This window comes from Typopeltis vanoorti, chromosome 21 (genome assembly GCF_054136105.1).
Source record: "Typopeltis vanoorti isolate ZY-2024b chromosome 21, IOZ_Tvanoo_1.0, whole genome shotgun sequence".
Taxonomy (NCBI): Eukaryota; Metazoa; Arthropoda; class Arachnida; order Uropygi; family Thelyphonidae; genus Typopeltis; species Typopeltis vanoorti.
The window spans coordinates 64,998,665-65,020,617 of NC_143569.1; the positions used below are offsets into that span (position 1 = coordinate 64,998,665).

General features: G+C 36.3%; 1 protein-coding gene across 1 annotated transcript in view; it reads right to left on the reverse strand.

Annotated features, from left to right (window-relative positions):
• LOC150094926 (motile sperm domain-containing protein 1-like) overlaps positions 1-21,953 on the reverse strand; it is a 94,621-nt gene that overhangs the window by 46,342 nt on the left and 26,326 nt on the right. The window contains exon 3 of the mRNA XM_090411101.1: positions 12,369-12,444. Coding sequence (XP_090267227.1) covers positions 12,369-12,444 — 76 coding nt within the window. The remainder of the gene's footprint in view (positions 1-12,368; positions 12,445-21,953) is intronic.

Genomic DNA, 21,953 nt, shown 5'->3' on the forward strand with positions numbered 1-21,953 from the left:
ATCTGAATTAACTTGGGGTTCAAAAACTGCCAAGTTATCCCCCTATCATTATATCATTAGCCTCTATATACATGTAGCTTAGTTGTGAAGATACTTCACATATACACTTGGATAAAGGATTAAACCAAGAATATAATTTCACAGAATCTTTAATTTATAAGATCATAATAAGTATCTATATAGAGAATGATACCAGTCTAACTGTAGAAAATATGAGTAAATCTTTCCAGTTGGTATTGTAATGCCACGCGGCTACAATCCTCTCCACTCGTCTAACACCAAAGTGTTAGACGAGTGGAGAGGATTGACAGGAATTCTGGTCAGAAGGTGAACAATTTGCTTGAGGTCACTGTTTACAGCAAACACCTCAACTGTTCTAACAACTTGGCCAGTGTAACTGGACAAAAAAAAAAAAAAAGAGCCAAGTGAAATTACAGACATCCAAGTGCCAAGGAAGATGACTTCACTGTTGGGAATTGGATTGCAGGAAATCAAGCTTCAACGATAACAAGTCAAGGCAGTCAATGATTTTCAGAATCATTCTAATCTTTGACTTCCAGCATCACTCTTGCGTGGCAGAAGGATTGTATACAGAAATGTTTGGATAGATAAGATGGGCTGTGGTTGTAAGAGAGATCTGGGGGGAGTGGGAGGATTTGGTCAAAAACAGATCAGGTCTGGATGTCTGCAGGTAATGATTCATATAATTTAGGTTGGTGTTTATACCATGAATTGGTAAAGTGAATGTGGAATAAAGATTTTGAGTTTAATTTTTTGAGGGAGTTTAATATTTTAATTGCAGTGATACTATATTTATTTATATTTAATATGATTTCAGTATTTAAGTAAAAAATTTAGTTTAAACAATTCTCATTTGGCTTAAACTCAATTTCTTCACACTTTTCCCTTAATGATTTTTCTTAGCCTTGAAGTATTCTTGCAGATCATTACTGAGTACTCAGTACAGAAATTCCTATCTATCAGTTTACTTTCCTTTTTCTATTCCAATCAAACCTGACAGTCTTATGATTTTGCAGAAACTACTTCATCTACTTTTTCACATTTCAGGTTCCTAATGGCTTTTTCTATCTCCAGCACTGAATTATACTCATTACTGCAATGTGGACTCATTCTGTAATGAGTATAATTTCTACTTACAAAACTGTAAGTAGAAATATTTTCTACTTATAGTTTTGTTGGTAACTAGCTCATTGAATAATTTTTAAAGTGTTATTTCCAGATTTATGTTGAAGTTTCTGAAATAAAAACATGGAACTGGAAGAAAAACAATTTACTAAATTAATTAATTATACACTGGCATTTTGCAGCCCAAGCTAGCATTATCAACGAAACTTTAAAGACACACATGCTCAGTGAAGAGTGAGAATGAAATGACATTGAGAACAGTCAGATATGGAGAGCAATAGTAGAGTTCTCTGTGGTGATTATTGCTGATAGGAGGATAGGGCAGTGCACCAAAACTTGTGTAGGATTACGCCATCAGTTCTCTGGATTCTGTGGAACATGAGCTGCTTCCAGGAGCAGTGTTGTTTGAAATGGGATCTTTGTAGCAAGTAGCCCAGCTTTCTTCCAGTTGACTAAAAGTTATTGATGCAAGGCATGTTGTGTTAATCCACTTTTTAGGATTCTATCCCAATGGCTTTAACAGGCCTTTAAGGCCCACAACCTTCCAAGCATGCTTGGATTTCGTAACCGAAATACGAGGATAGAATGGTCACTCCTATGCCTCAAGGTATTCTTGACTGTATCCCTGTGTGTTCAAGGGTCCGGTTTTGCCTGGTTGCGGGATGAAAAACACCAGATAAACTGGCGGAAAAAACCCTACTGCCCGCGCCCAAGACCGGCTAACTTGGCTATGGCTGAGGAAGATCCTTCAGCTCCTCACGTCAAATCTCCGACGGGAATCGAACCTAGGACACTCCTTCCCCAGGCATATGGTTGCGAAGCGCAAAGCCACTAGGCTAACCGCGCGGACACTTTTTAGGATTCCCATGCTTTTTATGTTTTCCTTCTTATCAAGGTAGTCCTATCCTGTTGTCCAAAACACTGAACATACATAGTGGATATAGACACCTGGGAAGGAGAGAGGATCCTGGCAGTCCTTTCCAAGTAATATTTCCAGACATCCAGAACATTCTTTAGTTTTTATATCTAATTTATAATATTTTATGATGCTCCTTTACTTTTCAGTTTCCTTAGTGGTCAAAATATGTTCTATTACTTTTGTCATCTTTATTCTTTGTGAAATCTTTTTCTCACTGGGTTTAACTACTTTTTACAAACAATATTTTCTACAATTTTTATATATTCTCTCAAGGCACATACTGACTTAATGGCCAAGAATTTAAGTATCTTCTTTCATTAACTGCTGCTTTAATTTTATATGCCCACCAAAAAGATATTTATATGCATGTGGACAATTTCTCTTGTCTGAGTTAATCTTTTTGTTACCTTTTGTCATTTAGTTTCTTAGGTTTAGTTCTTGATTTTAAAACTTCACTGTATCAACAGCTTCCTTCAGTCTATAGGTGAATGAATGCTTCTTCCATTTCATCTTTTTACCATAAATGTTTTAACAACTTGTTATCTCATCATCCCATCTTACTGCTGATCTACACGGTTTCCAATAACTAGTCTTGGTGTCTATTCCACTGTACTCTTTGTCCACCCATTGTCAGACATTCTAATCACATGTCCTGTCCAGCACCATTAGTGCCTTTTACTACTAATGCAATGTCCATTACCCTTGTCTGTTTCCTTATTCAAGTAATATTCTTTTATATAACAGCGTTATTCCCAAAATGGCTCTTTCCATGTTTCGTTGTGTTGTTTACAGTTTCTCTAGTGTTTTTTTTTTTTTTTTTTTTTTTTAGTGACTCCAGGTTTTACCACTACAGGTGACTGTTGGGAGTACACATTGATTGTAAATCTTTCTTTTTAGGCAGTTTGGTATTAAATATATATCTATAACGGCTAAAAACCTTCCACCCTGCTGTTATTCTAGCTGAAATTTCATTATTAAGTTTACGGTTGTTTGCAATTATTTGTCTTAAACATTTGTATAAACTCTATTACAATCTGTCTGATTTATTTGTTTTCCTTTGAGACTATTTTTACTACATTATTTTTGATTTATCCATATTTTTTGTAGGCCTATCTCCAAACATACTTCATTGAATTCAATATTCATTGTGTTCTAGTTCTTTTGGTGATGTTGCTATTAGTATGATATCAGTGAATATTAAGTAATCAAAGTCAATATTCAAGTCCTCTTTTCTCCCAGTTCAATTTTCTCATAGCATATTCAAGGGCTGGAGCAAATAACTTTGATGAGTTTAGAAATCAAAGTCAGACAGGGAGACTATTTCCCTTTCTTTTCAATTTAAATTTACTATTGCTAAACCTCTCTCATATATATATATGAGAGAGAGTTAATGTTGATATAAATATCATCTATTCCCCTATGTTTTAAAGCTTCAAGCATTTTTTGAGTGAAAGTTTTTTTTTTCATAATCTATGAAAGCCAAAGAAATTGGTATATTATATACTTTTGTTTTTTCCATTACTTGATTTAAGGCTTGTAAATGATCTAAAAGATGAGAAGGTGTTCTGAAACCTCTGTTCTTTTGGTGATGAACATTTAATATACTGTTTATTCTACCATTTTTCATTTTTGTAAGTATGTTTCACTTCATCTTTGACTGTATATTCATAATACTTTTCAGTATCATTTTCTCTATTGTTCATTATTACTTTTTCCTTATTTGTACATAGTTCTTGATAAAATTTTGCTATAATCTCCAACATGTTTGTTCTGTTTATAATTAGTATTCCATTTTCATCTTTTACAGTTGTCATAAATATTACCTGAATTATAAGAAGTTTTTCTTGCTTTCTTGATACCATTATTTTCTACAGCTGTTCTTAAATTTTTGCATTGAGATGTATTATATTTTCCCTTATTGTTTTCAAAAGTTCAGTATATTCCATGCTTCTTACATAATGGGCATTTTGTTTCATGCTTCTTTTTTCTATTAGGTCTTTAGTTTCCATTTTTAATTTGTCTATTTTTTTTACTGTAAAAACATTTTGAATTCCCAGATAAATTTTTAACATTTCTTATTATAAATTAGGATACTGCTGAAATTTTCAATATTTGAAATTGGTTCAATGTTTTTAAATTTATTTTTTCTAAATTTACTTGAATCCCCCCCCCCCATTTACAATATTTCTAAGATGTTTGATTTTCTTTTATCAGTTTTTGTTATTCCATTCCTAAGTTTATTGCTATTTTGTTTCATAATAATCTATGATCTTTGCTTAACTTCAACTTTATAATATTAACTCTCTTGAACCATATATGGTTTGTCTGTTAATATATAATCAATTTCATTCTTGTTAGTTCCATTTGGGTGTCTCCAGGTCCAATTCATTTTGAGGTTTTTTTTTTGGAAAATATTGTTCATTATTTTTAGATTTCTTTCTTCCTAGAGGGTCAAGTATTTTTTAAACAAAAAAAGCACTATAGTATTTCTAAAAAAATATTTTTTTTTTAGAAATATGATTGGAGGTGGAGTACTGATGATAGCTAAAGAACTACAACCAACAAAATTAAAAATTAAAGAGAATTTTAGGTCGGGGGAAATGTTTCATTTGAAGCTATCTGGTGTGAGATAAATACCAATAGTACAAAATATATTATTGGCTGCCACTATAGACCACAGGGCAATGTAGATGTATGCACTGGCATATGAGCAAAATAAGTGCAGGCCAAACAATTATTATTATAAGAGACTTCAACTATAGGGATATAGATTAGAGAGGAAAGGAGGCATGGTAAGAAGGATGTGGGATTTATATACTTGCTAAGAGATAATTACCTGAAACAACATGTTATAGAAGGGACCAGGAGTTTGAGCATGTTGGATCTGGTAATAGCATCAAAAGATATATCCATAACCAAGGTGGACTCTGCCTCTAATCAAGGGAAGTGATCATGCAGTTTTCTTCTGGGAAGTTACTAAACATGTGGATTCTCTGTTAAGAAAGGGTTTATGTTGAACCATAAAGCTAGTAATTATGACAGACTTAAAAGACATCTTGGAGCAGTGCCTTGGCTTGAGAAGCTAAAAGAAAAGAATGTCAATAGTGTCTGTGTGGGGTGCTTAAGGGTCAAAGCTGTATAACTGAGAGGAGACCTCCACATCGCCTTTAAAGTAATGCGGAGAACCGACCAGGGCTTCTGACCTAATGTCCAATCCTCACCTTCTTGTGGTGCACCCTGTTGGGTATCTACTTTGATACTGAACGAACGAGGATGGGCTGGCAATTTGGGATTTAGCCGACCAAATTGTATTCTTATTGGTTAAACCAAAATAAAAAATGATGGTACAACATGACAAAATTTCATGCCGGCTGGGGCGTCGCCCGGTTAAACAAGGCTCCCGTTGTTTTCGCCAGGGAACCAGGGCGAACAGCGAAAAGTCAGCTACTGGAACAAATCTGAAAACAAACCCCAACTCAACACCACCAGAGTTAAAGATCGGTACTATCAACATAAGAAGCCTGAATGGCAAAGAAATGGAGCTAGCTGAGGAATTAGATAAGTACCAGATCGACATAATAGGGGTGACTGAAACAAAAAAGACCAAAACTGGTGAGATCTTTCTGAGCAATAAATACAAAATGTTATATTCAGGCAATGACAATCAAGGAAAAGAAGGAGTAGCCATAGTATTCAACACAAAATACGAGGCTAATCTTCTTGAATGGCAGTCAGTCTCAAGTAGAGTAATGTGGGCAAATATGAGAATGGGGAACTGGACAATGAGAGTTATTTGTGATTATGGTCCCACAGAAGGTTCTACTAAGGTAGAAGTGGAGGAATTTTTTGATGCTTTAGAAAAAGCAAAAGTTGATCCTTGTTGGGGATCTAAATAGTAGAGTAGGAAATGATTGTGAGACATACAAAAATATTTTGGGAAAATTTGGAGAAAAGAGCAAAGCTAATAATAATGGCAAATATCTGTTGGATTTCTGCTCAAGACATGGACTGGTTATTACTAACACCATGTTCCAACATAAAAATGTGCACAAATTCACATGGAGAGAAGAGGCTAGGAATAAGAAAAGTCTCATTGACTATGTTATTGTTGATAGTGATGTTTTCTCCCTGGTGCAGGACACCAGAGTGTACAGAGGATTTGAAATTGGAAGTGATCACTATTTAGTCTTGAGCAGGATAAAATTGAATTTCATATTGAAAAGAATAACATGTAAGAAAGTTTTAAAGCGAATAAAAGTTGAGCAGCTCTCAGATGTGAACTGTAGACTAAAATATAGAAATATTATTGAAAAGAAAATGAAAGAGTTTGAGAACAGGAATCAAACCTTGGAGATTCAGTGGCAAACTCTGAAGGAAACATTGATTCTGCCAGAGAGGCATGTGGTGAGGTTGTGTGCAAGGATAAAAAAATCAGAACTCCCTGGTGGACACAGGAAGTTAAAGAGGCAGTGAAGGAAAAGAAGAAAGCACATCAAAAGTTCCTGGCAAATAAGTCAGCTTTTACTCTTACAGAATACAGAGACAAATGTAAGAAAGCTAAACAGTGTGTAAAACTAGCTAAACAAAAGTCATGGGAGGACTTTGGCAAGAATATAGAAAATAAATATCAAGAAGGTGGCAAAATATTCTGGAGGTTGTTGAAGAAGCTTAGGAATGGAGGAAAGAGTGCTGTAAAAGGAATTAGAGATGATAAAGGTGAAATGAAAACAGGAGAAAAAGATATCCTTGAAGTATGGAGTAATTACTTTGAAAAACTGCTAAATGAAGCAAGCAGTGATGACAGCACAGTGATAAAAAAACACTGACCAGGCATGCAGTCAGGAATACATATCCATACTTGAAGTAGAAAAAGCCATCAAAGGCTTGAAATGTGGAAAGGCAGCAGGAGTAGATGATATTCGACCAGAAATGCTGAAGTATGGTGGTATAAGAGTCTTACAGTGGCTGCACTGCATAGTTCAGAAAGCCTGGACAGAGGGACGAATTCCTGATGATTGGAGAAGAGCTCTCATAGTACCCATATATAAAAAGGGAAATAAAACTGAATGTGAGAAATTACAGAGGTATTTCCCTACTGAGTGTTCATGGCAAGATCTATGCAAGTATACTTGAGAAACGGTTGAGAAGAATTGTGGAAGAAAAGCTTGGTGAAAAACAAGCTGGATTCAGGCCAAATAGAGGCTGTCAGGATCAGATCTTCACTTTACGACAAATAGTCGAGAAAGCATGGGAATATAACAAAGATCTGTATTTAAGTTTTGTCGATTTGGAAAAGGCATATGACAAGGTGCCAAGAGAGAAGCTATTCAATACGCTGCAGTTATATGGTGTCAATGGGGCATTATATCAAGCAATACTTAGTCTTTATTTGAGTTGTGAGTCAGCAGTTAGAATCGAAGGAAGTACAGGAAGATGGTTTAATGTTAAATCTGGTGTGAGACAAGGATGTACATTATCCCCTCTGTTATTCATTATCTATATGGATCACATTATGAAGGAATGTGGTATTAAACCTGATATCAGAATTGGAGATGTTAATGTCAGCTCTTTGCTTTATGCGGATGATGTTATACTTCTAAATAAATCCGCTACAAGTCTGCAAGATTCTCTAACTAAATTGAATAGCTGTTGTAATAGATATGGTATGAAGGTCAGCAATAAAAAGACAAAGACAATGAAAATAGGCAGAATCATTGAAAATGTCAACTGTGTTGTGAATGGAGAACCTGTGGAACAAGTAAAACATTTCAGCTACTTAGGCACAATTTTTACTGAAGATGGTAAACTAAATATAGAAATAGACAACAGAATCAGCAAAGCTGGTATCGTGGGAAGTCAATTGAATAAATTCATATGGAATAAGAAAGAAATTAGTCGGAACACTAAATTAGCTGTATACAAGACTGTGTTCAAACCAATTTTAACTTATGGATCTGAGAGCTGGGTCAGAAGTAAAACACTTGACCAAAGACTAGAGACCGCAGATATGAGAGTCCTGAGAAAGATTAGAGGCGTGAACAGATGGCATCAATGGCAATATCATATTAAAAATGAGGATATTAGGAAAGAACTTGACATTGTCAGCATCCAGGAATGCGTTAGCAGAGCTAATCTCAGATGGTATGGTCACTTAAATAGAATGGGAGAGGAAAGATTAGCAAAACAAGTGTTCTCTGCCAGGTTGGCAGGAAAACGACCCAGAGGAAGACCAAGATATAGGTGGATTGATACGGTACAAAGTGCCTTAGACGATAGAAATATAAGATCTGATAATGTTGGAGTCTTGACAAGTAACAGACTGATTTGGAGGAAAATTGTAGATAGGAAGTTAGTAATGATGTAATTTTTTCATGTAGTACTGTCATATCCTGTACACCCCTTGAGGGTACATGGCAGGAATTTGATGATGATGATGATGATAGTGTGTGTGTGGGAAGTTGCCAGGAATTGTTTGAAAGAAGCAACATCAGACTGTATAACCAAAGTGAGGAGGATTATACCAGTGATTACGCAGAATAGCAGATATAAATCAAGAGCTGTAAAAATATTAAACACTGTGGATTGAATATGAAAAGTGATCAGCATACTCATGAGCAGTACAAAGTGCAAACAAGAAGGGTGACTAATATGACAAGAAAGGCCAAATCAGATTATGAAAGAAAATTAGCTAAGCAGGACAAAGCTAAATCCAAAAGAGATTTTTTCATTATGCAGCAAGTAAGAGAGAAAATTATTATTAGGATGATTCTTTAATCAATGCTGCTGGTAGGAAGGTGAGAGATAAAAGAAATAGTGGAGTTTCTGAGTGATCATTTTGCAGATCTGATATAATAAAGATGCATGTCAAAATTGAGGTAGATGAACAGGTGGTGTTCAGCTTATTGAAAAATATCAATGTGACTACAGCAATGGGACTGGATGGCATGTCAGCCCTTGTACTAGTTGAATGTGCAAAAGAATTGGCACTGCCTCTGATGAAGTTCTTGAATCCAAGTCTCAGCTCTGGCAGTGTTCCAAGGGAGTGGAAAAAGGGTAAGAGAGTTCCATTGCATAAAGGTAGCTCCAAGATAGAAGAAGCCAACCACTAACCAATTAATATATCAGTAGTAGTTGTTAAAGTATTGGAAAAGTTAAAAGGTAAAATTTTATTGGATCTTTAAAATTTTATATGCATCTCTATCCACCAACATTGGGTGGATAGGGATGCATTACTCTATAGTTGAAAGCACAGTTTTGTAAAGGGTAGGTCCCGTCTTAGTAATAAAATTCACATTTTATAATAAAATAACAGAAGAATTGGATAAAGGAAATGGTTACACCATGATACTGCAGTACTTTACAAAGGCATCTGTCAGAATTGAACATGGAAAAATATTACAAAAGTTGAAGCAAATAGGACTGAATATGAAGCTAGTAGCATGGATAAGGCAATGCCTGACAGACAGACACCAGAGAGTAGTATATGGTGGAGAGGAATCTAGGAGAATGATTGTGACTCACAGAGTACCTCAAGGTTCTGTACTAGAGCCACTCTTTAATGTGTATATCAATGATATAGGGAAAGATTTAAGAGTAGAGATTCAGTTGTTTGCTGCTGATGTTGCAAAATATAAGTTTATGCACTTCCAGTTGAAAAGGATGCATCACATTGATGGTACTAGATTACAGGAAATCGATGAGGCTAGGGACTTTGAGATAATGGTGGACAGTGAGTTATGTTCAGAGGGCATATTGCAAAACACGCTAACAAGTGAAGATAGGGAGGTTATTATCCCTCTTTATAAAGCTAAGATTCGGTCCCATCTTGACTACTATGTGCAGATTTGGTCATCTGTGTTTCTTAGAGAATCGGAGGTGATAGAGAAGATTCAGAGACAAGTGACCAAGTTGGTGATAGGTCTGTGGAACACTTTCCATGAGGATAGATTGAGGGTGTCTGGGATTTATTGATAAGCAAAAAAAGAGGAGACGAGACGATAGAAACTTAAGATATTAAAAAGGTTTTATAAAATTAACATTTTATAAAACAATTAATAAAAGGAAAATTTTCAATATATGACAAATTGTCAGAGAAATAGTGGTCATACATGGAAGTTGTGTAAGAGTTTGCAAACTAGATCTTTTGTCTGGAGTGGTGAACAAGTGGAACGGATTGCCAGAATTAGTCATGAGTGCCCCAACAATAAATAAGTTTAAGGAGTGGTATGGTAGGTTTTCTGTGTGCAAACATTAATGTGGGTCTTCCAAGATTAGTCTCCAGACTCCATAGAGATACTGTATAATAATTCTGAACCTGATCAAGATTCAAAACATGGAATTTTTTTTTTCAAGCCACTTCAATACTCCAAGCTAGGTGGTGGTCTCACAAGAGAATGTAATTCACACTTTTTTCTTTTATGTTGATCCCACATGAAATGTCACAAGATCTGTAACACTACAGTGTCGTGTGGACAAGTGATTAAGAAGAAAATCTAGCCTGTTGATATGTTTCTTAAAGAGTGAGAGGTTATACTCAGTAGGAAAAAGAGTATGAGGAAGATTGTAGAAAAAATAGAGGGATGCAATGAAGGAATCTGATAAGAAGTTAGTTTTTGGTATGTTTGAAGTTGGATAGCATATGGGTGTTGGCCAGCAGCTTGTCTAGTTCTATGGTTAGAAGAAGGTGGAGAAATGGTAGTACCTAATTCAGAGGACTAATGTCCATGAAAAGATACCTATAGAAAAAAGGCACAGCACTGAAACAGAGCATCTGATAAAGTGATGGAAGTTATTTGTTAAGCAGATTGTCCACTTCTGAATATCATTAAGAATTTTTAAAGAGGTCTTTGATGCTCCAACTCAAATGTGGGAACAGTACTCCAAAATTGGATGGATCTGAGATTAGTGTTAGGAGTTTGGAAGAGAAGTAATGTTTAGAATGGAAAAGAACACCAAGCTTTTCAAAGGGTAAGGAGTTCTGAGTAAGTAATGTTTTTGTGCCAGGATAAACTGAATGTGACAGTCAATCCAAGAAGTGAAAGTTGATCTTGAAAGGAAACTGGAATATTATGAAAAATGAGAGGAAAGGTAGGATTTTTCTTGCAAGTAATAAGGCAGGCTTAAGTTTTTTTGGCATTGAAATTTACTAACTTCTTCACTTCTATTTCAAGATGTTGAGAAGGCAGTGTTGAAGTCACTGGTCATAGAAGATCTTGAAGCATTAATATTATGGTACTTCAGGGTTTATCTAATGAGGAAGAAGAATGAAGGGCATTGTCATTACAAATCTGTGAATAGGATTTGAAGTCAGAAAAAGATGGTCACTGACACCAGCCTGGTTGGCCGAGTGGATAGCGTATCCGCTCTCCAGCCAAAAGGCTGCAGGTTCGAATCCAACTGTGGGCATGGATGCTTGTGATTGTCTGTGGAAATACCAGTGCTGATGGTAGTCGGAGGTAGATGGCGTTGGTGATTGAATGGTGGAGACAGAGTTGTATAACAGGTACCCTCCCTCAATGAGTCCTTGGACTCCCTGGAGGTGTCTAATAATAATATAAATAAAGGAGGAAGAGTGTGGGTGAGAGCATAGAACCATGAGACATTCCAGCATTGATGGGGAAATCTGATAAGATGACGATATCACTATGATACAATGAATAACCAGTTAGGAAGCTTGCAATCCAATCACAGTGTAGAAGAGAGGCCACAACATGGAAGCTTTTTCAGGAGGCCTTAGTGACAGACACGATCAGGTGTCTTAGAAATATTGAGAGCAATAATGAGTTTCTCCAAATCTTTCCAAGGGCTGAGTCCAAAGGTGGGGTGAGATTAGCTTGGAGGTCAGCTGTAGAATGAGAATGGCAGAATCTATATTGGTGATTGCTAATTAACTTACGAGTCTCCAGTTAACAAAAGAAGTTGGTTGTTGATAACCTTCTGCATCACTTTTGAAAGTACTGAGGTTAGAGCAATGAGCAATAGATGGCTGACTGTTGTCTCTTTTCTTTGTCGGTACACATGAGGGCTTGCTTCCATTCTGTTGGGCAGATGCCAGTAGAATATAAAAGTTTATACAGATGAATAAATGAAGATATTTACAAAGCATTCATGCTCATGGTGATCTGAATTAACACCCTACTGGTTAGAGAGTGGATAAACTAACTCAGTTAACCAGGCCAGCAAAAGTTATTGCAGTAGTTATAATCGATTTTTGATGAGAAGTGAAAATTTTTCCCATATTAAGAATTATTTTTTGACTTTGAAATATAATAAAGATGAAGTGAGATGATATAAATATACTTACATGTCTATACAACATCGAGCTTTTACAACTCCCTCTGGATCTACAACAGTATATTTTCTTGGTGCAGTGCATAACACTGAAATAAAGTGCATTAAATACTGAGAAAAATTAAAAATAGTTCAAAATTTCTAGTTCAGTATATTATTCATTTACCATATAAAAATATTCAAACAGAGCATAATTTTCAATGAAACTTGACTGGCTGATGACTATTTGTATATAAGAGAACCAATAGAAAAATAAATAAAAATAAAACTTCTTAAAGATGTTAAATGCAACAGAAAACAGGTTAAAGTATAGATCCATCCATTAGTGGCTTTAACAGGCACTTACGTGCTCACAGCCTTCCAAGTATCCTTGGATTTCCTAACTGTAATACGAAGATAAGGTGGTTACTCCTATTCTTCTAAGTATTCTTGTCTGTAAATTGTGTATGTTCTACTGGCCAGTTTGTTTTGAGGAGAAAAATCCTCCGTCTGCGTAAGAGACTGGCTAACTCACCTTTTGTCAAAAGAGACCAGACAACGGTTCATCACTGACAGGAATCGAACCTAGGTCTTTCCAACCAAAGGGCTTCGTCTATACTGATTGAGCTATGGAGGCTCTTAAAGTATGGATAGTAGTAAACATTTAAGTTAGAAGATCTAGTAAATTTCTTTATATCCAAATCTTAAATGTATGAACCTGCATTTATTATTACCACCAGGTTTCCATGGAACTGCTTAACTCATCCATGAGAGATCCTATTCCATATAAAGTCATCATCAAATCTCTGTTCAAGACTGCAGAAGGTTTCCTCACACTGCTTACCAACTAATCTCCATGCAAAAAACTGCTTTACGTTCCACTGCACACATTCTGCTTATAACAACCTCCAGGAATAACTTCTTGTTCTATTCCCCATCTCCCTACATTCTAAGAAAAATCTCTTCTGCCTTAACAAATACTGTATACTCTGCCCTGCCTGCCAAGTTTTGAAATTAGAATTCCCTCCATCTATTCTCATATCTAATATTCCAAAAACCAGATAACACTTTTAGTCACTCTTTTATGAATCCTTTCAAAATTAACCTCATCAATACTAGGTGACCAAATCTGCATACAATAATCAATATGTGGCCCGATCAAAATCTTATACAATACAACCCTAACTTGACTTTTACACACACTGACATCCACCTCATTACACTGTAATCTGTTGTGTCATCCTCATAATCCGAGCAATCTGGTCCATGAACCTCACAACGACTCTGTGAGCCTGCATCTGCTCCACCTGCTTTAAGAGGTCCTCACCACCTGAATATTCAGCAGTCCATCTTTGCCTTTCTCATTTCAGTCCTTACACTTTCCAAGGAGATTCTGGTTCTACTATACCCTGATTAGGCCACATATCAACTACTTCACAAATTTGGTCACCTGGTTTTCAAAAAAGGATGAAGAAGTATTGGAAAAGGTTCAGAGTCGATCAACTAAGATTGTGTCTGGAATGTTGAGTATGAAGAAATGCTGAGAAGATGTGATTTAGAGTCTGCTTGAGGAGGATTAATATGATAGAGGTTCTTACTAAATAGCTTAAGGAAATTACAATGTACAACAGAATATACGTTAAAATAAATTTTAATACACTTCCAATATTTTGGCAACGTCACATTGCCATTATCACAGGAACTTAAATACAAGACACGTGCACGCAAGCACAACACACAGTAAATGAGGAACGAACCAGGGTGCATGAGACTGCCCCAAAATTTGAGAAACCTACATCAGAAGACCTTCAGCCCAATCGGCCAAGAATACCAACATTGCTTGCTAGGGAGGCACACCATCAGGACTTTTAGTAGAAAGAATAGCTTCCTGCTTCGTACCTCATTTACTGTGTGTTGTGCTTGCATGCACGTGTCTTGCATTTAAGTTCCTGTGATAATGGCAACATGACATTGCCAAAATATTGGAAGCGTATTAAATTTATTTTAACATATTCTATTGTACATTGTAATTTCCTTAAACTATTTAGTAAGAATATATAACCAACGTCTAAGCCTTTCCATGAGAAAGTGATAGAGGTATAAGTTGGTAAGGGGTTCTTATCAGATTAATTAACATTAAAGAGGTTTTAATAAAATGGCAGGAAATGAGAGGAGAAGAGATAATACCTGGAATCTATATAAAGAAGGTGTGCGAGTGAAAAACAGGATTTTTGTATGGAGAGTAATGATTGAAATGCATTGCCTGAGAGTATGGTGTCTGCAAAAAAACATGAAGGCACAGTATGATGAGCTGTGTGTATTACAAAAGGGACCTTCCATGATGAGTAACTAAATGGAGGACCAAGGATAATATCTGAAAGCCCTCCTTTAGATACCAAACAAGGAACTTTTTTAAGCCACATCAGGCATTCAGTAAGCAAGGCAATGGTCTTACACTGGATGATGAAACTCATCTCTTACCTAAAGATGTTCCTAAGCATCAATACCTATTGCAAGATTCAAACCTGCAGCCTACTGGTTAAGAAGAGGTTTGTTAACCACTCAGCCAACTAAGCCAGCATATTGAAGTCAATTAAACCTTTGCATAAACTAGTACAGTACTGTATACAGTAATCTACCATTTATGCAAAATGTTACATTGATTGATGGATCAATCGATGAATAGAAGTTGAAGAAATGGAAGTGCTTAACATATTAAAGAACCTCAATGTGAATACAGCCATGGGATTAGATGGCATATTGGCCATCTAATGTATGCTGCAAGGGAATTTATCAGTTCCTCTGGCCAAGCTGTTTAATTTAAGCCTCAGTACTAGGAAGGAGCAATTGGAGTAGAAAGAGGACAAATAGTCCCACTGATAAAGGGAGCTCCAAGACAGAAGCAATAAATTACAGGCCAATCAGCTTTTCAAGAGTGGTGGTTAAGATATTTCAGCAACTGAGTTTAAGGAGAAGTATGATAGGCAATGTGTGAATAATGGATCTCTTGCAATGAGTCTTCTGACACCTTGCCGACATGTTTATAATAATAATTTGACCATCCAAAACAGTGATTCTTCAATTAAGTGACCCTCTGCATGTCAAATGATTTTTTGATACAGCATCATATAATTATACTTCAATTATTATCATTAACACCAGGCCTCAATGGAGTCAGACTAACTGTGAGAGGTACACACTGTTATACACAAAGACCATAATATAAACTCAGTGTATCTGCATCCACCATAATGTCAGGAAATGCATTCCACTTATCAACCACTCTCCATGCAAAGAATCTGGTCTTTATACTACTGCTCACATCCTCCTTATACAGCTTCTAGGAATGTCCACTTTATTCTATTCCCTTCTCAAATTCGATGAAATATTTCATCCACATTAACAACCCTTTACCAAGTTAAAAGGTCTCAATCGTATTCCCGCTCTTCTCCCCTGTTCACAAGGCTTTGCCAATTACAGTTCTTTGGTCTGTCTTCAATATGATCAATTAATCAAACCTTTTGATTATCAGAACATTATACTGCCTTCTTGAAGTCGTCAGATAAATAATCCTGTTATTATCAATATAATACTTCAGAAAAGTCTGCACATGCTACCATGAAAACAAGTAACACAAATAGAAAAAAAGCACAAATCAGTGAAATCCAATCACATTTAATGAAACAAAATTTTATACACAGGATGTTATAATCTTGACGAAGTTAACATGATCAGTAATAACAGAAGACTTCAGCTCAATCTTAGCAAGACAAAGATTATGGTTTTCAAAACAGATGTAGACAAGGAAACTCCTGAGAAATACCTTAATGGAGAAAGAATTGAAGAAATCAGCAAGTTAGAGTACCTGGAATCCATTATTAATGTGAAGAATTGCTGTTCAGAAGACATCAGAAGAAGCTTAGGAATAGCTAAAACAACAGTCATCGACTTGTCTAAATTCTGGAAGGATGCATCTATCACCACAGGAACAAAGTCCAGGATTTTGAATGCAGCTTTTTTTTCCAACAGTGACATATGGATGTGAGACGTGAAATCTAAAGAAGTCAGATATGAAAAGAATAGATGCTTTGGGTATATGGTGTTAGAGAAGGCTCTTGAGGATATCATATACTGAAAGGCATACAAATGAATGGGTGTTAGAAAAGATCAGTAGAACTTTAAGGCTTCTTAAGGATATTGACAGAAGAAAGTTAAAATACTTTGGACACATTGAAAATATGGAAGGACTTCTCAGAACATAACAGAAGGTAAAGTTCCAGGGGGAAAAGTAGACCGCCAGTAATGAGATTGTGTGTGTATGAGACTGATCATCATGGTGAGGACTGGTGTGGTACATCAAGCATCAGAATGACCATATGGCATCTGTGGATGTCCAATGAACAGATGATATAACCTGACTGGTTGGTCACCCATGAGTCTTTTCAGTCTTTTCTGCAAAAAGCTGAGCAAATACTTCAAGTTGCTTTTTTCCCCATTAACTTTTAAAAAGCAATTTATTTGCAAGTTGAAACAGATTTTGTTAAAAAAACCTCCAAGTTGTTTTATCTCCTAAGTATATAGCTAGTTGTTTATAAATTTTCAGTTTAGATTTTCCACAAATTATCAACCTCCTTTATTTATTTTATGCACCTCCCACTGATGAAAGGTTTGTAAACCTGTAATACAATTGGTACCATGTGTAGGCTAAGAGTTATTTTATATTAATTTTCACTTATTGGGTTTTTTTTTATTATATAGTCTGGACGCCAAACACTGAACTTTTTCAAGCACTTCAAATAAGTGGGGCAGTATTCTTACATCTAAAGACGAACACAAACATGTGTTGCAGAAAGGAAAAGTTAAACACTAAGCCAACAAGACTGCCATTTAGTCACTTATTATTTTTTTAAACCTAAGCTTATTTTAGATTAGATCTAATAATTTGGCTTTAGTATTCGGCGTTAATTATTTTCAGAATATACCAACCACCAGTATGCCTTTTCTGCAAACATTTGATAAGTTCTTTTTTAATTTTTAAAATTTGTATTAATGGAAAATGCAACAGCATTCTAATTATATGATGCCCCTTACATAATTTATTTTGCTATTAATAGGAACAACACGTACACAAAAAACGTTTTTTTTTTTTTTTATCTACGTTAAATCCAATATCTATACTTAAATATAAAGAGCCAATAGGCTTCATTTTGGCGATATAAATATTATTTAAATTAAGGGGATATTAAATCCCACATTGTTTTAAAACCGAATAAGAAACTCAAAGATCGGAATCAGAAAGTTTCATGGCGAATATAGTAAACTATAAAAGTATCGGCGATTACTAGCGTGAGCTAATGCAAGTAGTCCTAGTACGTAGTACAATCTCGGGCAACTCGCAGCAAAGGTGGTAAAGTTTGGATCGCTATTCTTGGTATTTTCCATAATGTAAAAACACATTTCCTAGGAAATGTATGCTGTTATTACATTATGGTAGGAGGTCACCACCCAGACCGGTTTCAGCCTTTTTTGAGGCTTCGTCAGTGAGTAGCTAGACCAAATAGATACCAAAGGGTATAGCGAAAGAACTTATATACTCTGCTATACGAGTTGTCAAAAAGGTGGAACCATTAAGTTACTTAAATATAAACAGCCAATAGGCTTCATTTCAGCAATATAAACATTATTTAAATTAAGGGGATATTAAATCCCACATTGTTTTAAAACCGAATAACAAACTCAAAGATTGGAATCAGAGAGTTTCATGCCGAATATAGTAAACTATAAAAGTATCGGAGATTACTAGCGTGAGCTAATGCAAGTAGTCCTAGTACGTAGTACAATCTTGGGCAACTCGCAGCAAAGGTGGTAAAGTTCGGATCGCTATTCTTGGTATTTTCCATAATGTAAAAACACATTTCCTAGGAAATGTATGCTGTTATTACATTATGGTAGGAGGTCACCACCCAGACCGGTTTCAACCTTTTTTGAGGCTTCATCAGCAAGTAGCTAGACCAAATACATACCAAAAGGTACCATAATGTAATAACAGCATACATTTCCTAGGAAATGTGTTTTTACATTATGGAAAATACCAAGAATAGCGATCCGAACTTTACCTCCTTTGCTGCGAGTTGCCCGAGATTGTATTACGTACTAGGACTACTTGCATTAGCTCACGCTAGTAATCGCCAATACTTTTATAGTTTACTATACTCGCCATGAAACTCTCCGATTCCAATCTTTGAGTTTCTTATTTGGTTTTAAAACAATGTGGGATTTAATATCCCCTTAATTTAAATAATCCAATATCTATGTTATTTATAATACTTACATAATTTTTTGCAGGTTCAATTGAATAATTTATTTGAAATAAGAGAGATATTAGTCAAAACACTAAACACCCATATTACCCATATACAAGGCAACAAGTTGCTTGGGGGAAGGGGGAATGACATCAGGTAACGCTGAGTCCAATGGAGTCTGGAGGGGGAAAATGATAGACATAGAAACAGTGACATTTTTATGTTTTATACTAATGCCAGAAAAATCCGGAATAAAGGAGATGAATTGGTAGCGCTGATAGCATCAGCCTGGCCAAAGATTATTGGGATTGACGGAAGAAGATATAATAACAGGAATAGAGGTAGGAGTGTACAGCATTTTTTGGCAGGATAGGAAGGGAAAACGTAGTGGTGCCGTATTGCTTATGATGATTGATGACTTATATCCTCTAAGAGTGGAGGCTTTGGAAGGAAATGACACTAATGGTTTTGAAAGCATATGGTGAGGTAGAAGTGGCCAAGACGGAATATTGCTACAAGTTGAGGAGCACAGAGGGTGGGGAGCAGGAGATGCTTAGGCAGTTGAGCTTGGCAAGTGCAAGAAGAATAATTGTTATGGGAGATTTTAACTACAGCAGTATAAGCTGGGAAGAGGAAAATGCATGTATAATTAGGGAATGAAATTTCTGGAATTCTTGAGGGACAGATGTCTTAGGCAACATGTAATAGTGGGAACAACAGGTTCAAGAGTTTTGGATTTGGTTACAGTATCAGAAGAGCTGATAATAAGTGAGATGATATCTTTCAACACCTTTTGGGTTTTGACTTGGAAGATGAATAGACATGCAGGAGTATCAAAGAAAAGAGAACATATGTAGAATTATAAGGCAAGTGATTATAATAGTCTTAACTGGTAATTAGTTTACAGAATTAACAACGCATATAAAGTATATTAATTAAAGGTAACTTTAATAAATAACTTCTATATTTCGGCTCCTTAGACTCCTTAAGAAAGTCACTTCTTGGCCTGTGGAAGTCACCAACAAACTAAAACCTTACAACTCGAGACTCCCCCCCCCCCCGATTATATGGACTCCCAAAAATACATAAACAAAATGTGCCATTACTTCCCATAGTGGATGGCATTGATTCCCCCACATATAAATTAGCCAAAACGCTCACACACTATGCTGGCAACACACCATTACACATAAAAAAAAAAACTCCTCCTGAAATCTCAGCCCTATTTCAGTTCACAATGAACTCAGGCTATTTCGTTTGGCAAGGAAAGTTCTACAAATAGATAGAGGGGACAGCCATGGGTTCACCACTTTCCCCACCCTTGGCCAATTTCTTTATGGAGACCTTTGAAGAGAAAGCCTTAAACTCCGCCCCACAAAAACCCACTATTTGGCTTCGTTACGTGGATGATGTTTCGCTATTTGGCCACATGGTTCAGACTCACTCCATTCCTTCCTAACACACTTAAACAACCAACACCCCAGAGTCCAGTTCACCTTAGAAAAAGAGGAAAACAACACCCTCCCCTTCCTAGACACTTTAATCACCCTCCAGCTTGATGGATCTTTGGTTTTCTCTGTTTACAGAAAATCCACCCATACTGGCAGATACATTCACCAGCAATCCCCCCCCCCCTCACAACAATATGGGGTTATAAAAGCACTATATAACAGGACAAAATTAATCTGCTCAGATGACAAGGCCCTAACTACTGAACCAAACCACATCCACAACACTTTTAGCCAATGGCTATAACCCCCAAAAAAACTCAAACCAGTATACCACAACCCCCCCTCCACAATAAAGATTACACCAAATCTATCACCATCCCCTACATCCAGGGCACTTCTGAGAAAATAATATCCTCAAAAAATATGACCTTACTTCTTGTTACAGACCATATAAAAAGTTGGCATCCCTTATCCGCTCTACCAAAGACCAACCACTTCCCCTAGACCTACCTGGTGTATACCAGGTCCCTTGCAGCTGCAAATTGTCCTACTTTGGCCAAACAGGCAGAACAACAAATATCAGGATTTCAGAACACAAAGACTACATCCGGTTTCACCTGCAGCCGCTCTGGGCTGGCAGACCATGCCTTAGATACCCACCACTGAATTCGTTGGAAGAAAACAAAAATAATACACTGCAGCAAGTTTAAATACGAAATATTGTTCAAGGAATCTTTAGCAGCTCTAAAAAATATTCCTAACCTCAACAAATTTGAGTGCATGAAACTACCCCAAATTTGGGAGACTTACATTTTGAGAACTTCAGCCCAACTGCCAAGTCAACCAAATTAGCCCACCAGAGGGCACCATTAGGACTTTAGGAACAGTATTAGTTTCTCGCTTTCTTCCTCATTTGCTTTTGTTAGTGCCTGCGTGCACATACCATATCTTTATGTTCATGAAGATGGCAACGTGACGTTTCCGAAATACAGAAGTTATTTATTAAAGTTACCTTTAATTAATATACTTTATATGCGTTGTTAATTCCGTAAACTAATTACCAGTTATGTATGACCAACATATAAGCCTTGCTACTAGAATAATAGTCTTAGATATCAACTTGGGGCAGTTCCATGGAGGGTGGAATTGGAAGGTCAGAATATCATTAGTGCTTGGAAAAGTGTGAAGGAACATTTGTTAACAGCAATAGTAAGCTGTATTCCATGAGTGAAGAAGCAGGCACAATTTGGTGTAAAGTGAATGATAATGAATATAGAGACTGCTGTTGAAAAAGAGGTTATGGAAGAGATATAATGAGAGGGGTGGAGGGCAGATACACGAAGAATACAAGATGCAGGCCAGGAGAGTGACTAGTATGGTGAGGAAAGCAAAACTGGAATATGAGAAGAGATTGGCACTAAGATCCAAAGAAAATCCTAAGGAATTTTTTAGCTAGGTGGTCAGCAGGAGGAGAAATGATTGTGGAAGAATGACACTGTGGGATACAAATGGGAATACAGTGACTGATGCAGAGAACATAGTAAAGTTGTTTAATGAACACTTTATTGGAGTATTTCATCCTGGAGGAGTAAGTTTTAATACTAGAGGGACAGGGCAAGTTCGAGATTTAGAGGGCAAGAGGAGAGTGTGTTCCAAATACCAAGTACTCTGGATGTCATTAAAGCAGTGGGAATGGATGGTATTTCATCATGGGTTTTGACAGAATGTGCTAAAGAACTGAGAGCTCTGTTGACTTGGCTCTTCAATAAAAGCCTGACTGCGGGAAAGGTACCAAAGGAATGCAAGGAAGGTAAGATAGTGAAGTTGCATAAAGGCGGTAGCAGACTGGAAGTGTCTAATTATAGG